The 23,510-nt window shown below is 35.2% G+C and overlaps 1 protein-coding gene across 1 annotated transcript; it reads right to left on the bottom strand.

The window, feature by feature from the left end:
- Positions 1–1,303: 1,303 nt before the first annotated feature.
- Positions 1,304–12,013, bottom strand: LOC131233119 (uncharacterized). Its single transcript, XM_058229722.1, has 3 exons — positions 11,656–12,013; positions 4,109–4,257; positions 1,304–1,642 (listed from the first exon to the last, which is right to left on the bottom strand). Exons 1-3 carry the CDS (start codon positions 11,839–11,841, stop codon positions 1,504–1,506), a joined length of 474 nt encoding a protein of 157 aa, XP_058085705.1. The 5' UTR covers positions 11,842–12,013; the 3' UTR covers positions 1,304–1,503.
- Between the last annotated feature and the right edge of the window lie 11,497 nt (positions 12,014–23,510).

Here is a 23,510-nt window from a genome sequence, read left to right as displayed (position 1 = left end):
GATTTTCAAGAAGAATAGATAGATACTAATCCCGCAACACCATATATGTGCATGCTGCAAAATCCAACAATAGTAGGCCTCAACATGCATGCTGCATTATTGCCTAGAAATTGCATCAACAAGCCAGTCCGAAACTCCAAATCAATGGGACTTTGAGCATAGACTCTTGACCATCTTTTTAAACTACAACAATCCATTTGGGGAAAAACAATTCAGTCAGGAAGATCTGATGGGTGTATTTTAGGACAGGAACCCATGCACAGTACACCCACCATGCGTGCAGTGATGCTGGCTCCTCTAGGGGAGATCCCAAACACCATCATTTCATTTGATACAACAGACAATAAATTGGATCATCTCATCCATAAGAGAATATATAAGATAACATTGTCTATATACGCAGGCAGATCAGATGCTTCTATTTCTCCATCTTAAGACAACAAAGACCTACCTTTCCTTGATAAAGAAAAATCAATTGCAACGTATGCAACAAAGAACAAAATGCATGCAGTAATTGGGATGAGGAATGTAGCAAACAACAGGTTTTTTTTTGGAAAGGTTAACACTACCAGGGATTGAACCCTGGATACTCACACATGCCAGTCTCCACCAGCTCATCCATGCAAAGTAATGGGCAATCGTGGATGGGGTTGCCCATAACAAGTTGATGGAATCTACAAATGAAACCAAGAACAGTGTGCTGTAGCAACAAAGATTACCGTGTTTTTCCGCATCTCCTGTCTTCATGATGATGAACACATTTTTTGTGGTAAAACAGGTTTTTCAAACCCATTTAGCACTTCCATGTGTTCACGCATGTTACACCATCACTTCTAATGCTTGAAAGAGCATATAGGGGAAAAGAAATTAATTCTAACTTGCCATAAGATCATAATAAAGGTCTATAAGGCCCTATGCATCAGCATATGTACAGATTTGTGGAGATCCTAATTATGTAAATGTGGAGCCCATGATGGATGGCTGGTTGCTCCAATTTCCCCCAGTAGAAGATCCTAACCTTCTAATCTTCCACATTTTTTAAATTAGTTGTGGAATTGCTTGATTATACTTATTAACCATCTATCTGCATACCACAGAGCAAAGGGACTGATCTGCCAAGCTAAGAGATTTTTGGGGTATTCCCCATCGAGAGAACATCAGAACAATGATCTAGATCAGCAAAGTATGGACCCCGCACGTATGCAACAGGAAGCCCCAGCACACTGCATTTGCTGAAGCACAGGACCACATAACTCCACATGGTAAGATTAGCAAATGCCCTACAAAAGGGAATCACGGTAACTGTACAAAGGGAAATTCAATATACTTTTTCTTTGATCTTGTTATATCTAACAGAGCTTGTAAAACAGTCCGCATAAATTCTCATTTATCAAAGACAGTAGTACCCTTTCAGTTCTGGCTTCTGTACAGGGATAACCGTTTAGTAAAAGGATCAAAGGCTTTTACAGATAAAACTAAGCATCTTTTTGGTTACACTGCTGTTCACTGATCCGCATTGATTCCGAAAATACGAACCTTGTGCATGTTTGGGAACTTGGCAACCACCAGCACAAACACAGCGAGAGTGTTGAGGAAGAGCATCGGATGCTGGTAGTCAGTTGTATGTGAGGCTATCAAGTACCTGCCATAGAAACAGACAAATCTTTCAAACAAATAGATAAAAGGGCAAAAAAGGGAAAGCAAATATATAATTCCTAAGAGGAATGTTTATCCTACTCACAGCATTCATGTGGAAAGGGCAGACGCCTATGAGACCCATAACCTATTTTTATGATAGTTTGTTTTGAAATTTAAATCCAAACAAATTGATGTTTGGAAATTAGAACTAGGAAAAATCCTCCACCAAAATGTTTCTTTACACTCAACTCCGTCATCAATATTGATTCCTTAGGGGTTGTTTGGATTTGGGCAAAGTTGCATCCCAAGGCTCCCGACCACGAGTCACGGACAACCCTACATGTCCATGGGTTTGTGAACACACCCTTGTGCACAATAACCAATGCACATTTAGACAAGTAGTCATGGATATGTGACTATTAGACTGGGGCAGTTTTGGTGGCAAGGTGGAGTACTTGTCAATGAAACCTTTCAGTTTCAGTGAACAAGAGGATCATCTTTGTCCACAACAAATGCATGACATATTTCCATGTGCCATGCACAAGCATCTCAAATGTGCATATGTTCCACCATCAATCTTCAAGCACTAAAAGATATGTCACATGTGTCAATGTTACATGTCAAATCTGCTTATGCACGTGTAATTGTACCACCAACCAAATTTTAATTTCCCCACAATCTATCTATGCCATGATCCATGATGCTTGACAAACACAAGATGGAAAAACTGGCTAGCAACACCATGTCCATGACCACCCAAGCCTGGGCAGCATGACATGGATTGCTAGTCGCAACACTACTTTGCCCAAATCCAAACAAGCCCTATGAATGACCATATTTTGGTACAATTTCCAGCCTGATATTCAGTATATTAAATGATACCATGAATTTCAAAATATTGTTTATGAACAAGAGATGCAGCTAAGAAGCAACTTTCAGTACATTAGCATCAAATATCCACTGACTTACCAATAAGGAAAGCAAAAAGTTACAAGCTACATGATATCGCATACATACAAAAGTTGATTCAGAGCAAAAATGTCTAATAACACAAGCAGTTTGGTCAGCTTCAAAGATAAGTAATTCTGGTAGCCTCAAAGAAGAGTAATTTGTCAAAACTACCTCATGTGTATTTAATATTCATTTCTTTAGCAAGTCAATCAACCAGGATTCCCATAAATTTGTAATATTTGTCAAAAATCTGTCTTTTGCAACTTATTTTCTTTGATAAAATCTCCATCTATTCCCAATAAAAATAAAAATTACTAAATCATATATGGAAATTAAAACTAAAAAATTGTGACAGAACACTAAGCCCTATCTTCTTCTTTCTTTTCTTCTTCTTCTTCTTCTTCTTCTTTTTTTTTTTTTTTTTTTTTTGACTTATATGGTTTTTTTTATCATAAACCCCATCTTGAATTGAAGTTCTCATCAGTTTTTAAACCAACAAAACCCCATCTTCACAAAATCTACAGGCATGCAATGTGAGTGCATTGTCACTTTTATTGGTGTTAAAATTCAATATTGGTAATTGTGGGGTCACTATAAAGGAATTTCACTATTTCTATAGATATCATATTGTCACAAAAGAGGGGATCTGCAACATTCAGGCATGGAGTTAAGCCAAAAAACATGAATCCCCATGCGCTCAATGAATGCGGCCTATGCAAATTCACAAGGAGGTGACTGCCAAGCAAGGATGCTAAACCTCAATGGATACATACAACTAGAAATCAGCAACAGTTGTATTTGTATACATGATATTAGTACAATTATAAAACAAGTACATATCATACAGCTGTTTATAATATAAACATATACAAGTATGGAATATATTTAGTAAAGCAAGTGTACTTTTATATAGCACATGAAATAATAATATCTGATTCAATAGAAGACAAACTAAACATAAAGAACCAAGATTATCATCCCATGCTAATAGTACCATCATTTTCCATCATTAAGAATAGCAGTTAGGAGGAGGAAAGAAAAGGGAAACCTGGAATCACAACTCTCGAACAAATAGGCACTAGGCAGGAAGAAGTGTTCGGAAAAGCGAAAAGGTTGCAAAATTTTAAAATGAGCATATCGGCAAAATGTTTTCCATGCACATAAGAGTAAAAAAACAAAAAAAAAAAAAAAAAAAAAAAGCATACAAACTAGTATGTGAGACCAAAATTCATAGCAATATGCATTCATGCAAAACATAAACATGTTTAGCATGTAGGAAAAAAAGTACATCATCATCATCTAAACCTTACCCCAACTAATTGAAAATACAAACTACATATTAACGGCTAAAGCAGTGAAATTTCAAATACACGGCGCTTGAGACTGATAACCCAACTATGGGCTTTCTCGCAAATGTGGGTACATTTCTATGTCCCTCCAAAAGGTTTTTAAATGTACAAAGAGGTCTCAGACCTACAATGTTCAAAGAAAAGCCCATATACAATACAAATGTACTTACAGCACCACAGGAACAACAGTCAAAAACTTCCTATTGCGAGTGAGCTGCTTGCCATTATCTATCTGCTCCCACCAAGTCAAACTATTATAAATACCCTGATCTTCAGCAAATGGAGTTCCTTTCTTCCAGTGAAAAAAGTGATAAGTGACCTGACGGGAGAAAGAAACACCTCAATCAGGCTATATTAAAACACTAACTATGAATGCAACCATATGATCAAGAAACAATGAAGAGGAACAAATATGTAAGCCAGTTAATTAAACATGCCTACAAATTATAGCACCATCAATGACAATGTTCAGAATACACAACAGGAAAGGGACAAATCCTAAATTCCATGATTATGTGCCCAAAGCCTACAAAATGGTTAAATATTCTTTTGCAGAAACAACCAGGAAATTTTCATTGGACTAGAATTTTTTCCCATTATGCGGTCAAAGAAATCATTGCACGAACTTAGCACATCTGCCATGCTTCTAACAATGCAGTAGTAACATATACAATCATAGTACTGGAAGATGCTAGAACTACAAAGCCTCGTTGAGTTTCACATGGCAGCTGTACATGTTAACATTGAAGAATATAAGCATGCCAAAGAGCTCTCCTCTCTAGTCTTTTCAAAATAAAAAGCTTGCAAGGCGTCTTTCATACATCATATTTAAAACGGTGGGGTTATTTAATACTCAGGCTGTGTATTGCACTTGATACGCAGGCACCTAGAAAAGGTATTATGTGGCATATATAAACCAAATTAAACCAATTAATTGGTGGATCCCACTCTCATTAAGTTACAGAATAAAATCAGGTTGGTTGAACAATAATAACCACTTATTTGTGGACACTTGTTTCTTGAAATTATTTTTTCATTTCTAAATGTCCAATAAGTGCCCAACGATCTACTATTTTGATAACCAAATAGGAGTTATGTTTTGTCCATGTTACATCTAAACTGGTGTCCGAAATTTTGGATGGTTTACCTGAATTATTGGTATGCAAGTAAGCGATTTCTTAGTAATTTCTATGTGCCTGCATATCACAAATCACAGTCTGCTAGAGTATCGAAGTAATCTCTATTTAAAAAAGGGGTAGTAGTATGATATTTTGGCAACATATAACACTTGATATGCATGCACTTAGAAATTGTACACGTGTCATATATTAACTCAAATTAAAACAAGTAAATTGTGGAACCCACTATTGCTACTTGCTAAGCCACGGTCCCAAAATCAGATTGTTTGAATGATCCTGACCTTTGATTCGTTGACAATTGTTTGTTGAAACAGGACCATTGGATATTTTGCATTCTTAACTGTCCAATTAATGTCCACCAATCTAATGAGAAAATAAACTTAATTTTTGGGTTATTAGACATAATTTGGACAATTTAATTTCAATTACTTGTTCGCCATGTGTGCAATTTCTAAAGATAATAAATTGGTTATGTTTTCATACATCCATTCTATGATTTATATATTATATGAACTGATTTAAAATAGTTGCATCACTTTTGTCAGACAGTGAATAGTTTAGGACCCTATACACAAGAAACTTATAATGTGTACTTATTTTTTTGGGATCTTTTGAGTTGTGTGTAATGATGTCTTTTTTAACATCCTGTGAAGTTTTATTGAAAAATTAGACCAATTTCCAATGTTTCCCAACAACAGCGATACATCATACATTACATGATACGTGTGATATTTCCCATGTGATACTCAATATGTTATTGTATCCCAAAGGTGCAATACAAAAGTCAATACCAATACTAAAAACACTGATCTTTGGTCAACATTGAAAACTCTTGACAAAAAACATAATCATGGTGGTCAATTTCCAGAGCTACTTTTTACAATATAAACAGTGAAAAACACTATATCCATAGGAAAAATCAATTTCCTCCAGAATCTTCATCCCAAAACTGTGTGTGTATGTATGTATGAACAAACCAAAACACATATATATACACACACTTACATGACATGACAATTTCCCAATGTTTCCCAACAACAGCAATACATTACACGATACATGCGATACTCGATATGTTTATGTATCCCAAGGGTGCAATCATTGTTGTCAAATGCGATTGCATATGCACATACTGTGGATCGAATTGCATATGCCATGATCGCATATGCGAGTATGTGATCGCATACTGCTTATGCGATCGCATATTTCCCAATAGTTAGAGTGGAAGCATTTTATTTTTTTTACCAATTTGGAGAACTTTTGCCTATAAATAGGCACTCATATCCCCTCCATTTTCACCATTCTTTACTCCAAAGCACTAAATCTCTTACTCTTTCTCTCTTACACCTCTTTCTCTCTAACTCTAATCTCTCTACAATTATTTCAAGTATGTTTATTTTTTGTATTTTGTAAGTTGTGCTTACTTTTTGTAAATTAAGTTGTAAGTTATAACTTGTAAGTTATTTCAAGTTATCCATTTATCAGTAAAATTTCTTTGTTCGAAGTTTTTAATAATTAATTCTCTTTTAATATAGCATGATGATTGTTTTGTTAAAATTTATATAACTTAATGAAACACTCAAACTATAATGAAATAAGTAAAATAGCCCAATCCAATCATATGTACAAATTAGGCAAGTTTTTCCTATTTTTTTAGAATTTTTTCATTTTTTTTCATTTTTTCAAATTTTTATTATTTATTAAAAATATGCCATGGCATATGCAATTGTTCGATCGCATATGTGATTTGACAACATTGGGTGCAATACGTACATCAATACCAATACTAAAAACACTGATCCTCAGTCAACATTGAAAACCATTGATGAAAATCATAAACATGGTGGTCAATTTCCAGAGCTACTTTTTACAACATCAACAGCGAAAAATGCTATATCCATGGGAAAAATCAATTACACACACACGCACACTGACATGACAATGTGGAGCCCATAGCTCCGCGTTATTGGAGTTCCTGATCTTTCTGAAACAGAGCCCTACTACCAATGCCTTTAAATCTGGTTCAGAGCCAAAACAAAAGAAATTGTGATTAGTGGGTGGTTTCCTGAAAAAAAGACAGTGGAACCTAAAGGTGTGGAGTCATGGGCACCGTGATGTTACGAAATACAATTTGATTTGGATTCTTTTAAAGTAAACAGCTCACTGATAATCAGGACGAATCCCATATGATAAGGAGGATTGCCTTAGTTCACAGTAGCATGGGCACCGTGATGTTACGTAATACAATTTGATTTGGATTCTTTTAAAGTAAACAGCTCACTGATAATCAGGACGAATCCCATATGATAAAGAGGATTGCCTTAGTTCACAGCAGAATAATCTTCCATTGAAGATGCCACTCTCCCTCTAGATGCTCGTCTAGTTTTTCCAAGTTTTCACAAAAGAAGTAAAAAATAATAATAATAATAAATAATAATAATAATAATAATAATAATAATAATAATAATAAAATGTTTCTCAACTGACCATGAAAATGATAAACAGAGAGTGCTGATTGTAGACTTAGAATGGATGAGAGTTCCATGGCAGTGACTTCTTTACTTCTTCTTCTCTCTCTCTCTTTCAAAAGAACTCACTCAGGCCTTTTATTGTGGAAGTGAGTTCTGTGGACTTACACATGAACCTCCAGTTCCGCTGAAGAGAATCTCACACATCCAAATTACCCCTAGCGACAATTCTAGAAAGCAGAAGATGAGAGGCTCAACAAGATTGACTACAGTTGCTAATCACCAATCTGAAATATGAATTATCTTGACTCCTTTTTAATAAAACCTTTTACATTAATCTTCGTCATTATTATTTTTTTACACACAGGGTGTCCCTGCCTCTTTTGAGGTGAGACTATTCCCTGCATCTTCATTATTAATACTGGAAGGGTTGCACCAAACCAATTACCATATAATAATAGTAATATTAATAAAAATAAAAATAAAAAAATAAAAAAGAGCTGCAAATCTAAGTTCAAACAAGACCTAGCCTCCGAATCACAACTCTTAAGTATCATTGGTCATCACATATAAAAAAAAAAGAAAAAAAGAAAAAAAAGAAAAAAAAGAAACAGTTATCCAGCAACATCCAAAAGTTCTAAAAATCCTCTTTCCACACAATCCTATCTATCAAATTCCTCTATAATCAAACTCACAAACTAGAATTATGGAACCAGAAACACCCAAATTCAAAGCAATATAAAAAGGGGATTTGTTCGGGTTCCAATGCACAGGAAGCTGTCGTGCGTTCAAATGGATTGCTGTTGAAACCAAATTGAATGGATCGGATGCGAGTACGGGACTTTAAATGGGAACTATTAAAATAAAATTAAAAAAAAAAAAAGAGAAAAAGAAAAACCTGGTTGCATCTGGCTATCTACATGCTCAAGAGGTTTTTAAGTCTCTCTTATACTTCCATTTTCAGTTGTGCTGGTCTCAACTCCCTCTCTCTCATAGTCCCACCCAAACCCTACCTCTCTCTAGGTTGAGCTTCATCTTGACATAATTGTGCCACTATCTGGACAACATGAATAAGAAATTATAGGAGGTAAACTGTTTTAAACTTTTTTTTTTTTAATTATAGCATTTTTAGGGAAAGTAAATACCCATTTGAAGATTATGATTTACAGGACCACCATCTTCTATCTTTTAGGCATGGCATCATCGGCGGCCTTATCGCAACTAATTATGGTCAACCACATGAATCCTCTTCCATAGTTCTACTCTATCAATGATCATATCCTCAGTTAAACCATAGGTCATTAGGTCTTTTCTTACTACCTCCACTGCATCTCTTTTGGGCCCTCCCCTTGCCATTTCAGAGCCTTCAACCTGGACCAACTCACTCCTTTTAACCAATTTAGTTCTTTATCTCCATTACACATGGTCATACCATCTGAATCTATTTAGTTCTTAATCTTGCATGCAACTGATGCAGGTCGACCCACTGCAGGGCCCAACATGTGCTGATTTTGGACTTTATTTATAGATTTAGGCCTAAATATCATGATTTTCAATTTACTATTTATGGAAATTTTGGGGGCTGATTTAAAGACATGATTGAAGATATGGACAGATACTATTAAAGATATAGGGGCTAATTTGAAGATTTGGAGGATTATTTCCAAAATTTGCTCTTACTATTATTAGGCTTTTACCATCTCAAGTAAACTACATTAATTTGAAATCAAACATCTCTTGGTTTGGTTTTTTTTTTTTTTTTTTGGGGGGGGGGGGGCGGGGGGGGGAGGGAATATTTATTTGGAGTCTATAAAAGCTAGGGTGGTGTAGGTGTAGGAGGTAGGCATTCCAATATTTTCTAAGTGAGAGTTTTTCTTATGTATTGTAAGAGAAGAAATTTGATATTAGTAAAGTTTTCTCTATCTCTCTAGTTCTATATTGTGTGGGTGTACTCTTGTCCATTTCTTTGCAATCTCGATGTTGAGATCTCATTAACTCAATAAGCGGGTTGCACCAGTGACCCAAGGGGATTGTGACCATATGCAATCACACTATTGCATATGCCATCACACAGCCCCTAAAAATATAATTTTTTTTGTAAAAAATATTGGGAAAATGAAGGGAAAATGAAATATATATATATATATATATATATATATATATATATATATATATATATATATATATATATATATATATATATTAAACTTTTATGAAAATTTATGTAAAGGATTGCAAGGGTCGGGATTTTTTTAAAAAAGTTTTATTACCAATTTCATCAAAATTGTGGTATATTTATTACACATCTTAGACTATTAGACTATAACCACTTAACTAACAAATACTCAAATGAATGCATATACCAAAAAAAAAAAACCATAGAAATTTTATCAATATGATTTTACACAGAGATAATTTAAACTAGAAATTCTATTGATGTGATTCTAATGGAAGATTATGCCATCGCATAGTGATAATGTGATGGCATAATCACAAACTTATGGCATATGCGATCGCATATTTCTATATGCAACGCATAATGCTCCATGGTCATAAAACCGCATATGCCACAATGGCATATGTTGGCATATGTTGGCATATGCTGTCAAAATTGCATATGCGATCGCACATGACCACATTGGTGCTACTCCTAAGTTCCCCTGGACGATTCATTTCTAATTCTATCCCTCCATGTCTTGCCACTCATCAATCTCAACACCCTTATTTCAGCTATGCTCATTCTATGAACATGTTGTTCCTTGACTGCCCAACATGCTATCCCATATATAGAATCCACATTTTAGATATCCTCCACTACTGCTGAGGCCTAACAGATAAACAACCTGGACAATAACAACCACCCCATATAGATATATCATAAGTCCAAAATGGGTATTTCTAGAAAAAAGCAAAATATATGTGTGTGCGTCTGTGTGCATGTGTGTAAACAAATGATGCCATCCTAAAAAATCAGCAGAAAATGGCCCCTTAAATCAAAAGCCCCAAATGGGTATTAACTTTCCCTAAAACACAATTATAACCATCCAAAAAGAGAGTTTAAAACAGTTTTATCTCCTCCCATTCTTCTTCTCACATCTTACAAACACGGGAGCAATTATGTCCAAGAGTGACAAGTCAATCTAGAGACAATAAAATGGAGATAGAGTGTGTGTGTGTGTGTGTGTGTGTGTGTAGAGAGAGAGAGAGAGAGAGAGAGAGAGAGAGATTCGTAGGGAAAGTGAGGAAGGGTCTGGGTTGGATTGTGGGAGAGGGACTTGAGAGGAGAGTGGCTGAAAATGAAGTGTCAGAGGGACTTAAAAACCTCCCGAGTATGGACACAACAAGTTGCAACTGATTTTCAACCAGTTCCCACTTAAAGTCCACTGCTTGCATCTGAACTATTCAATTTGGTATCAACAGCAATCCATTCAAACACACAATAGCCTCTGGTGTGTTCAAATGAAGAAGAAATCCCTTTTCATTATGTTACTTTGAATTTGGGGATTATTTCTTCTTTTTCATATTTCTAGTTTGTGAGTTTGATGCTGGGAGAATCTGATAGATTGGATTGTGCCTTGAATGCATAAGGGACTCCATGGGTTCGAATGCATGTGATCAGTCCCAAAAGAAAATGTCAAGGCCCAATCAGTTTTTCCCATATTTCCTTACAATAAAGGGAAAACATGGACACAACAACAGCTCTAGGTCACCAAAATCAACAGAAAAAAAAATGAAGAAATAATTCTAGAAAAATGCTAATCGTGACTTCTACTCACAGCGCAGCATAATCCATATGACACCGATATATTTATCATTTTTCCTAAATTCACCACAAAAACATCTTAATTAGAACCAAAAGATCACAGAAACAACATCCTCCCCAAAAACCCAATCTAACAAAAAAAAAAAAGAATCAACCTTTATCATACGAATACGAAACCAATGAATCCCATAAAACTTACGAACTAGAATTCAAAGCAAACACTCAATCCACCCAAACCCTAATAAAATTTCCCAATTCAGAAAAACCGAAATCAAGAGAACAGATCCAATTGCATGTGCGAATTACAAAAGGCAAAAATGCAGATGAAAGGAGGAGAATGGGCTTACCAAGAAATGGGAGAGATGGACAATAGTCCAAGCCATGCCAGGGGTGCAGCCGAAGACAGAGAGAACGATGAGCCATGAGAAGAAGAGAATGAGGATGTAAGTCGTCCACACGCCTGGGTACATGAACCATTCCGTGTTCTTGTTCAGATCGGTCGGGGGCACAGCATTTACATACAGTTTCGCCATTTCCCCTGATCAACGGCCCACATCCACCGTCCAATTTTCCAATACCCGGATTTGATGATGATGATTGATTTCTTTTTCTTTTCTTCTCTCTTGTATTTCCTTTTTTTTTTTCCTGATAATTGCAGAGAAAAGGGTGCGGAGAAGAAATAGGAACCTTTGTGATGGAAAAGCAGCAAAGAATGAATTAAGGGGCTCGTGTGATGGGGGACTGGTGTAAGAGCGGTGCTGTATGTTTGTTTCTCGACCGTTTATTTGGAGGATAGGGATCGACGGTTAGGATTTTCTTATAGGGTATCTTTTCTGGGAAACGTTTCATCTGCAGGTGGCATTTCAGATTAACGGGTTCAATGTACATCCGTTGCACTTATACCAGACGATCTAGTATGTTATGTGTACGAGGAAATAGGACGCGGATTGCGTGGGACCCTGCCACCACCGACTTTTGTGGTGGCTGGCAGGACTCTCTGGCGCCCACCATGATGTATGTGTTTTGTCCACGCCGTCCATATTCTTTGGACGATCGTTTTAGGACATAATTCGAAAATTGACTCATATCCAAAATTCAAGTGGCCCACACCACAAGAAACAGTGGGAATAATAACTTCCACCGTTGAAACCTTTGTAGGGTCCACAGTGATGTTTATTTGTCATCCAACCTGTTCATAAGGTCACACAAATTTCGATGAAGATAAAACATAAATATCATCTTAATCCAAAACTGTTATGACCCCAAGAAGATTTCAACGGCAAGAATTCAATCTCTACAGTTTTCTTTAGCGTGGTCCACTTGAGCATTAGATATGCTTCAATTTTGAAATAACTCTCTAAAATACGTTGTAAATACTGATGGACGGCATGGATAATTGTCATCAAAACCACATTTAAATAAAATCATTATAACAAACAAACATTCATCCAATTCAATTTATAACTATTACTGTCACGCCCCAAAATCCGGGTACAGAGTGTGCACCCTCAGACCCGAGTTTTAGTTTGTAAGTTATACACAAAGTATACTAACTTAATTTTTTAATTAGTTTAATCGCATGTAATATTTACATTCAATATAAAATTCACCATAATCTCAATCACACATACATAATACATAACACCAATCAACTAAGCATTTATAAATCTTGATAACCCTTAAAATAAAATAAACCTTAAAATCATTCATTTATTATACCATTATACTATAATGATATTTATTTTATGCTAATATTGATCCAAAGAAATAAAGCTAAATAATTCCTTAAAGTCCTAAAATAAATACCAGTATGCATTATTCGTTAATTAAGCTGTGCTAACAAAATAAAACATATAATCAAAAATTTTCTAATGCAGTCACTTCATCCTCAGATAAGTATGGTCATGTTTCAGGTGGGTCGTGTTCAGGTACAGTAGATCCTTCCGGTTCTTGCGCCACGTCATCTGCTAATGGCTCTTCTGTATAGTTTTTCCATCAATAAAAAAATGTAAGCTGGTCAGGCTTAGTGATATAACCCAGCATGGTTCATAATCATAGCAATTAAAATAATTCAAAAATAAATGTGCAAAGATATGAATGTAAAATGGGGTATGAATGCATCAGATGGGGTGATCGTCCATCTGCTTAGGTTGGAGGTCGTCAACCCGCATCCACACGTTAGGTAGGCTTCCACCTTTCGGTAGGCTTAAGCATAGCCCGCATCTGGTAACGCTCTACCAGGATCGACATTTCTTCTAGGGAGGGCCTCTAGGATCGACCATGCATTATGCAATGCAATGAATGAGGGATGATATGTAAATGCGTATTTTTCATATTTGACATAATTGTCTCGATTAAAATATTCACATATAAATTTATCGTACAATTATCATATCAAAATATTCAAACCAGTAAATAAATCAAACAATCATAATGATTTATTTTAATTTTAATGAATTATGAGACAAGTTGGGTCACTCACCTGAGTTTGGTAATATTGACTCTACAATGTAATTAGGTTGATTTGAATGTCGGGATCCTATCAATTATATCAACGGTATATTATTCATTTATTTGTATTACATGGTGGGGCCCACCTTTGATTAACATCCTAGGTGGCCAGATCCAAAATAATTAAATAATTCAAATTTCTATTCTATTTTTTTCTCATTTATAAGATTTTAAAATTGAATGATAATTACTTGATCGGGGTGGTCCATCGGATGATCAGATCATTCAGATTCTTGAGGTCTTGTCATGTTTTACCTCTATGCATTTGAGGAGTAGTGTGGATCTAACCACATATTCACCAATGGCCCATCTTGACCTTCTACGCTAAGTGATAGCAACACTTGTGCAAAATATCCAAGATTCCTTTATCAAATACTTCTAGGTCTAACTAATGTGGCCCATCTAATGGTTAGATTGATCTAAATATTAGGGCCCTTGTATATTTTGGCCTTAAGGATCATATAATCCGTACAGACCAAATCTAATTTGATCAGATGCACACCAACTACAATTATATAATTTTAGGTTCACCTCACCTTTAAAGGGCCTCCACCCATAATCTAATACAATGAACGTGTGACCAATCCACACCGTTCATTGCATTCACCGAATCAGTTTATGTTAGATATATAAAAATACTAGAATGAGGACGATATACATACCTGATGTAAGCACTCCAAAGTTTTCTTTCTCCCTTTTTCTGTTGTCGCAGGTAGCCTTTTTGTTAATATTTAAGTTTGACTAGAACTCTTTTTTTCTCGAGAGATGCGGGGAGGGTTTAGAGGTATATTTAAACTAAACGAGTTAATGATTTAGATAGGATAGGAGATAAGGTAGATTTAAAATAAATAAATAATAATAAAGATAGGATAAAAAAATATTTTTTTTTATTAATATTATTAAATTATTCACGACCCTTACATTCTACCCCCCTAAAAGAAAATTTTCGTCCTTGAAATTTACCTGAAACTACTGCTCAAAGAGATGAGGATATTTTTCACGAATTTCTCTTTCCTGATCCTAAGATGCTTCATTTACTTCATGATGACTCCATAAAACCTTGACTAAATGCACCGTCTTAGTGCGTAACACGTGCTCCTTGCAATCTAGTATTCGAACTGGTTTCTCCATGTAAGATGTATTTTCCTGTAAATCGAGATCTTGCCATTCAATCACATGAGAATCACCCCTCTTGTACTTCCGTAGCATCGATACATGGAAAACATTATGGACATTGGCCAACTGAGGAGGTAATGCAAGTCGATATGTCACTGCTCCAATCCGCTCTAATATTTCAAATGGTCTGATAAAACGTGGTGCGAGTTTTCTCTTAGTACCAAATCGTATCAATCCCTTCATGGGAGAAACCTTCAAAAACACGTGGTTTCCTTCGATTGTTGGCGTAGCTCTTTTGACGACTCTGGGCAGCTTGTAGTCGCTTTCGAATAATTTCAACTTTTTCAGCAGCTTCTTGAACAACATCTAACCCAATTAAACATTTCTCACCTACCTCGACCCAACAGTTTGGTGCTCGGCAAGGACGTCCATACAAGACTTCGTACGGAGCCATACCAATGCTTGCCTGGTAACTATTGTTGTAGGCAAATTCAGCATAATGTATGTTGTCGTCCCAGCTCCCCCTGAAATTCAGAGCGCATGCACGTAACAGGTCTTTTAATATTTGATTCACACGTTCCGTTTGCCCATTAGATTGTGAATGATATGCTGTGCTGTAGTCCGTAGTCGTACCCATAGCTTCCTGTAGACTTGTCTAGAATCGCGAAGTAAAATGTGGGTTTCGATCTAATACAATAGAACTAGGGACACCATGAAGTTTCACTATTTCCTTGATGTATAGCTTGGCGAGTTCCTTCATTGAATAATTGATATGGATAGGAATAAAGTGCGCTAACTTGGTCAGTCGATCGACAATTATCCAAATTGAATTGTGCTTCTTTTGTGTCTTGGGAAGACCGACTATAAAGTCCATAGAAATACAATCCCACTTCCACTCAGGTACTTTCAGAGGCTGCAATAATCCTAATGGGTTCTGATGATCCGCCTTTACCTACTGACACACAAAACATCTCGACACATAATCAACGATTTCTTTCTTCATATTCGGCCACCAAAATGATTGTTTCACACTATGATACATCTTTGTGCTTCTCGGATGAATTGTAAACTTAGTTCGATGCGCATCATTTAGAATCTCGTCTTTTAGATCTGGAATATTAGGCACACAGAGTCAACCTCGATACCGAATTCCCTTATTGTCCCCCATACTCCAATTTGAAGTCTTATCATTTTGATACTTGGCTATCATTTTTAAAAATCACTCATCATTCGTTTGAGCTTCAATTATTCACTCCACAAGAGTCTGTTTTACCGTTATGTTACATATACAAATCTTCTTTTTTTGAAAATTCAATCGAATATCAAACTCTCTAATGAAATTCAATATTTTCCATTCGTGTACCATTAAGCTGGTTACACTCTTTTGTTTATATTCTTTTTTACTCAAAGCATCAGCAACCAGATTAGCCTTACCCGGATAATAGGACAACGAGAAATCATAATTCTTAAGAAATTTCATCCATCTTCTTTGCCTCATGTTCAAGTCCTTCTGAGAGAATAGATACCTCAAACTCTTGTGACCTGTATAAAGCTCAAACTGTTCGCCATATAAATAATGCCGCCAAATCTTCAATGCAAATACAATAGCACCCAATAAGTTGGATAATTACGCTCATGGAGTTTAAGCTGCCTTGATACATATGCGATCACCTTGCCCCCTTGCATTAATACACAACGTAGACCTTTAGTTGATGCATCGGTGTAAACTTCAAATACTAACTCATCCTTCGAGAGGGTTAGAATGGGAGTTGAGGTTAAGAGTTGCTTCAGTTCAGCAAAAGCTTCTTCACACTTTTCAGTCTACTTGAAGGGCACTCTTTTTTGAGTTAAACTCGTTAGCGGTCCGACAATCTTCGAAAAATCCTTAATAAACCTTCTATAATATCCAGCAAACCCAAGAAAGCTTCTAACTTCTAACACACTTGTGGGCTGTTCCCCCTTCACTACAGCTTCGATCTTCATAGGGTCAACCGTAATACCTTTTTCTAAAACAATATGCCCAAGAAATTTAATACTCTCCTTCCAGAACTCACACTTAGAAAACTTAGCATATAACTGGTTATCTTTTAGAGTCTGCAATGCCGTCCTTAGATGTAGCTCATGCTCTTTACTGGTCTTCGAGTAAATCAGAATGTCATCAATGAACACAATGATAAAGTTATCTAGATAAAGCTGGAACACCATATTCATCAGGTCCATAAATACTACAGGTGCATTGGTCAACCCGAACGGTATGACTAAGAATTCATAATGACCATAACGTGTTCTGAAAGCAGTTTTACAGATATCCTCTTCTTTAACACGTAATTAGTGGTAACCTGATCTCAAATCGATCTTAGAAAAATATTGAGCTCCTTTCAACTGATCAAACAAATCATCTATACGGGATAATGGGTACTTGTTTTTAATCGTCATCTGATTTAAACGGCGATAATCAATACATAACCGTCGAGTGCCATCCTTTTTATTTACAAAAAGTACTGACGCACCCTAAGGAGAAGTACTTGGTCGAATAAATCCTCGGGACCTCAAATCTTACAGCTGCTCCTCAGCTCCTTCAATTCAATAGGCGTCATTCGATATGGAGACATAGATATTGGTGCCGATCCTGGTAAGAGATCGATACCAAAATTCACTTCTCGCCGAGGTGGTAATCCTGGTATATCTTGAAAAACTTTAGGATATTCCTGCACAACTGGAATCAAATCCACCGTTTTTTCTTATTTCTCATTACCAATCAATGTAATAACACGCTCGATGTTCTTATTCTTCTTCTTCCCCTGAATCATAATTGGTTCTCTTCCTGGCGCTGCAAAGGTAACTGTCTTCGCATAACAATCTAACGTCGCATGATTTCGAGTAAGCCAATCCATTCTGAGAATAACATCGTATCCCGCCATACTCATTTCTATTAAATTAGCTAATATAAGAATATCGCCTATCATAAGGAGAATAGATTTACATATTTTGTCCAAAATAATTGACTTGCCAATGGGGGATTCTACCAAAATTTTCTTTTCTAGGATTTCTGACTTCAATCTTAAGCGAGATACTAACGACGATGAAATAAAAGATAAAGTAGCCCCAGAATCAAATAATACAAAAATCGAAGTACCATGCGTTTCGATCATACCTTCCACAACGTTATTATTTTCTTTTAGATTCTCCCTAGATGAGATGGAATAAACCCATGCACGTGGTGGCTGTTGCCTGTTGGGATGATTCCCTTGGCCTTGAGGAATTGATGGAGATGGTCGATTTTGCTGATTCTGCTGTGGTCGAGGCGGTTGGGTATGTGATGCTTGCGATGTCTGACTTGTTGGTTGAGATGATGTTGGAAGTTGCAATCGTGGTGGTATCTGTTGAAGAGGCGTTATACCCATATCTCTCATCTTAGTTCTGCACACCTGAGCCATGTGACCATACTTATCACAGTACGCACAATTTCCTGAAAAATATTGCTTTATGTTCTCGGTGTTGATGATTGAATTTCCATTCTGGGTTTCTTCTCTGGTGGTTGGTGTTGGGTAAGTGTCAACCTATTTCTTTGTCCTGTTTCTTTTAACTGTACACGAGATTTGAGAAACCGCACGTAAGGCCTTATCGACTACTTCTGAGTATTTCTTCACATCCATGCAACCAAATTTTGTTATGATATTATGTCTTAACCCTTCTTCAAATTTTGTAATCTTATAATCTTCATCTCCCATTACTTTTGACACATAACCTGTTAATTCGGCAAATTTTGCTTCATACTGGGCTACCGACATGGAACCTTGTTCTAGCTTTGAAAATTTCACCATTTTTTGGATGCGGTACGCTTTAGGAAAATGTTTCTCACGAAACTTTTCCTGAAATTCATTTCAGGTCCACACATGATTAGCTGGAACCATTCTCTTTGCAGCTCTCCACCATACATCAGCTTCGCCCTGAAGAATAAAGGACACCAGTCTAACTTTCTGATCATCAGGGCAGTTCATGGCTTCTAGTACTTTCTCAATCTACTTCAACCAATCTTCTGCTATTGATGGGTCAGATGTACCCTTGAATACTGGTGGTCGTAACTTTGTAAACCTTTCAAGCAAATCTACCTCACGAGGCTGATCAAACCTTAGTGAAGATGTGTTTTGTTGATGTTGGGGTGTCTGATTTAAGGTGGCTAACATGTCCCACTGAACGGTAAATTGTTCCTGTTGTTATTTTAGCATTCCCGCCATTTGTGCTACTAACCCAAAGGCAGCATCCCACGGCTGAACATTTGGTCCTGCGAGGTTAGTTCGAATAATGGTTGGGGATAACGGGAGTTGCGTACTAGGTCCAACATCTGTCATGTTAACTGGAGGAGGAAGCGATGGAGGAGCTTGCCCTGCTTCATTGACTGCATTCTCGTCTTACTCATCACGAGCTGTTCCAGATTCTTCGGGTATAGGAGGATTTGGTAAGGGAGTATCTGGGAGAGGTGCGCTTACGGATGGTATTAAATCACGAATACTACCCGTCTTCTTAGAGGCCATAACTCCTATAAGATAAATTATTAATAATTTAGTAGACTTTATAGATTTTCTAATTCATATTAAATATTATAAAAATACCTTAACATTATTAACAAAGAAAAATTCTACAAATCATCAAATTAGTAGTGCAACATTATAAACAAACCAGTCCACTATCCATGGCTACTATTCCAATCATTGGTTGATATGGTTAAAAATTTCAAATATATCTCAAAATTTTTCTAGAAGTTTTTACATGAGTATACAACATTTTCACAAAATTTCAGCTCAATCAAACAACTACAGAATTTTCAAAAATTGCTGCAATCAGACTTGTTTAGATTTAGATGATTTTTAACCAGTCTGCACTAATTCCTAAAATCAGTATAATATCTATCGTATTTAAATTATTTAATTATTTTTTATTAAATTTATACTTCTATATCTACAATTAGGCTTTTGAATCACCTTAATCGGAGTTGTATTTATTTAGTTACATCTTTTTAAAGATAGGTAATTTCTGTTGTCCATTGCTGTCCAGCGGTACATTACAACTTAAATTACTTTAAAATTTGTTCAAAGGTCCAGATTTACGTCTCTAATGAATATAATTATATAAATAAGTTAAATTTTCACTTTAAATAATAATAAATGAATTATAAATTATATATATCTATAATTTTTTTATTTCATTATATAAAAGCATTATAATGGGAAGTTGTAAGTTTCTAATTCCAAGGACCTACACATTAAGCATGTATGGGGTTCATACCCTACAGGTCACTTGCGATATTAAATTATTATTATTATTATTATTATTCTCTGATACCAAACTGTCACGCCCCAAAATCCGGGTATAAAGTGTGCACCCTCAGACCCGATTTTTGGTTCGTAACTTATATACTGACTTAATTCTTTAATTAGTTTAATTGCATGTAATATTTACATTCAATATAAAGTCCACCATAATCTCAATCACACATACATAATACATAACACCAATCAACTAAGCATTTATAAATCTTGATAACCCTTAAAATAAAATAAACCTTAAAATCATTCATTTATTATACCATTATACTATAATGATATTTATTCCATGCTAATATTGATCCAAAGAAATAAAGCTAAATAATTCCTTCAAGTCTCAAAATAAATACCAATATGCATTATTCGTTAATTAAGTTGTACTAACAAAATAAAACATAAAATAAAAAATTTTCTAATGTAGCCACTTCATCCTCAAATAAGTATGGCCATGTTTCAGGTGGGTCGTGTTCAGGTATAGTAGATCCTTCCGGTTCTTGCGCCACGTCATCTGCTAATGGCTCCTCTGTATAGTTTTTCCATCAATAAAAAAATATAAGCTGGCTAGGCTTAGTGATATAACCCAGCATGGTTCATAATCATACCAATTAAAATAATGCAAAAATACATGTACAAAGATATAAATGTAAAATGGGGTATGAATGCATCAGATGGGGTGATTGTCCATTTGCTTAGGTTGGAGGTCGTCAACTCGCATTCACCCGTTGGGTAGGCTTCCACCTTTTGGTAAGCTTGGGCATAACCCGCATCTGGTAACGCTCTACCAGGATCGACATTTCTTCTAGGGAGGGTCCATAGGATCGACCATGCATTATGCAATGCAATGAATGAGGGATGATATGTAAATGCGTATTTTTCATATTTGGCATAGTTGTCTCGATTAAAATATTCACATATAAATTTATCATACAATTATTATATTAAAATATTTAAACCAGTAAATAAATCAAACAATCACAATGATTTATTTTAATTTTAATGAATTATGAGACAAGTTGGGTCACTCACCTGAGTTTGGTAGTATTGACTCTGCAATGTAATTAGGTTGATTTGAATGTCGGGGTTCTATTAATTATATTAACGGTATTATTATTCATTTATTTGTATTACATGGTGGGGCCCACCTTTGATTAACATCCTAGGTGGCTAGATCCAAAATAATTAAATAATTCAAATTTCTATTATATTTTTTTCTCCTTTATAAGATTTTAAAATTGAATGATAATTACTTGATCGGGGTGGTCCATCAGATGGTCTGATCATTCAGATTCTTGAGGTCTTATCATGTTTTACCTCTATGCATTTGAGGAGTGGTGTGGATCTAACCACACATTCACCAATGGCCCATCTTGACCTTCTATGCCAAGTGATAGCAACACTTGTGCAAAATATCCAAGATTCCTTTATCAAACACTTATAGGTCTAACTAATGTGGCCCATCTGATAGTTAGATTGATCTGAATATTAGGGCCCTTGTATATTTTGGCCTTAGGGATCATATGATCCGTATAGACCAAATCTAATTTGATCAGATACACACCAACTACAATTACATAATTTTAGGTTCACCTCACCTTTAAAGGGCCTCCACCCATAATCCAATACAATGAATGTGTGACCAATCCACACCGTTCATTGCATTCACCGAATCAATTTATATTAGATATATAAAAATACTAGAATGAGGACGATATACATACCTGATGTAAGCACTCCAAAGTTTTCTTTCTCCCTTTCTCTGTTGTCGCAGGTAGCCTTTTTGTTAATATTTAAGTTTGACTAGAACTCTTTTTATCTTGAGAGATGCGGGGAGGGTTTAGAGGTATATTTAAACTAAACGAGTTAAAGATTTAGATAGGATAGGAGATAAGGTAGATTTAAAATAAATAAATAATAACAAAGATAAAATAATATATATATATATATATATATATATATTTATTAATATTATTAAATTATTCACGGCCCTTACAATTACAATCTAAACTCACTTTTAAGTTCCAGTTATACATTGTTTTATTTTTCAAAAACAAATACAGATATGACTATAACTAAGCCGATGGTTAGATCTTTACTCTGCTTCGCCCCGTTAAACTTCGAGCCCTGAAACACTATTATTTTGGGTGCAAGCATAACAGCTCGTGGGATTATATCCAACTAAAATATGAAATTCTTAAATTTATAATAAATAAATAAATAATGAAATTATAAATATACATTTTTTTTAAAATTCCAAATATGAATCAAGATATTAAATCTTAAGGATGACATAGATGCAATGTTGGAATCGTAAAGATGTTATGAATGTTACACTTTCATGAATTTTATAATAAGAATTAAATAATCATCATCTCTTACAACACCGTATCCAAGTGGATGGCCACGTTGTATTAACGCCCATGCACCAGTACCTCGTGGTGAGGGACTCATTTATACGTTAACCGGTCAGACTACTGCTCCAGTTATACCTCTAACGTATGTTTGCACACACAATTGTACTTATACGCCGTACACAAAAGAGATTCTGAAGGATCCAAAGGGTTCTAGGGTCTTTCACCCAAGGGACATAATTGCCCTACTTGCTGGCTTTAAGGACTCTCACCCAAGGGACACGATTGCCTTACTTGTAGCTTTAGGGTCTTTCATTCAATGGACATGATCGTCCTACTTACTTTAACATTCTCTTTCTTTTATTCTCTTTATTTTTATTTTTTTCCATAATTCAATAATCAATAGATGAGTATGAATGATATGAACAATTCTAAAATCAACAATAAAATAATTTAATCAATCAAATTTCTACACTATAATGCAGGTTCTATATAAGGTGCATAAATTCAATGTTGTCTAAAATTAGTTTCTGAAATTTGCTGAAATATGAAGTTGTTTTCTACAATAGTGCTGTAATTTTTCAAAGGAACTCCTGAAAAATATTAAAATACTGATTTTGTCTTAAAATTTCAATTTTTGAATTTATTTACTTATTTACAATATAAACAAATTATTTTATTTGAAATTTAAATTCCTATTTAATAATTTATAAAAAGTTTCCTCATACCTTATATTCAGATTATTATTATTATTATTGTTATTATTATTGTTATTATTAGTATTATTATTATTATTATTATTATTATTTTATAACTTAAACTAGAGTTTAAATTAGAATAATAAATAAAGTTTCATTATATTAAATTTTGATTTAATTAATTTAAATAATCATATAAGTCAAA

Source organism: Magnolia sinica, chromosome 18, assembly GCF_029962835.1.
Source record: "Magnolia sinica isolate HGM2019 chromosome 18, MsV1, whole genome shotgun sequence".
Taxonomy (NCBI): Eukaryota; Viridiplantae; Streptophyta; class Magnoliopsida; order Magnoliales; family Magnoliaceae; genus Magnolia; species Magnolia sinica.
This window is presented reverse-complemented; position numbering and strand designations above follow the sequence as displayed.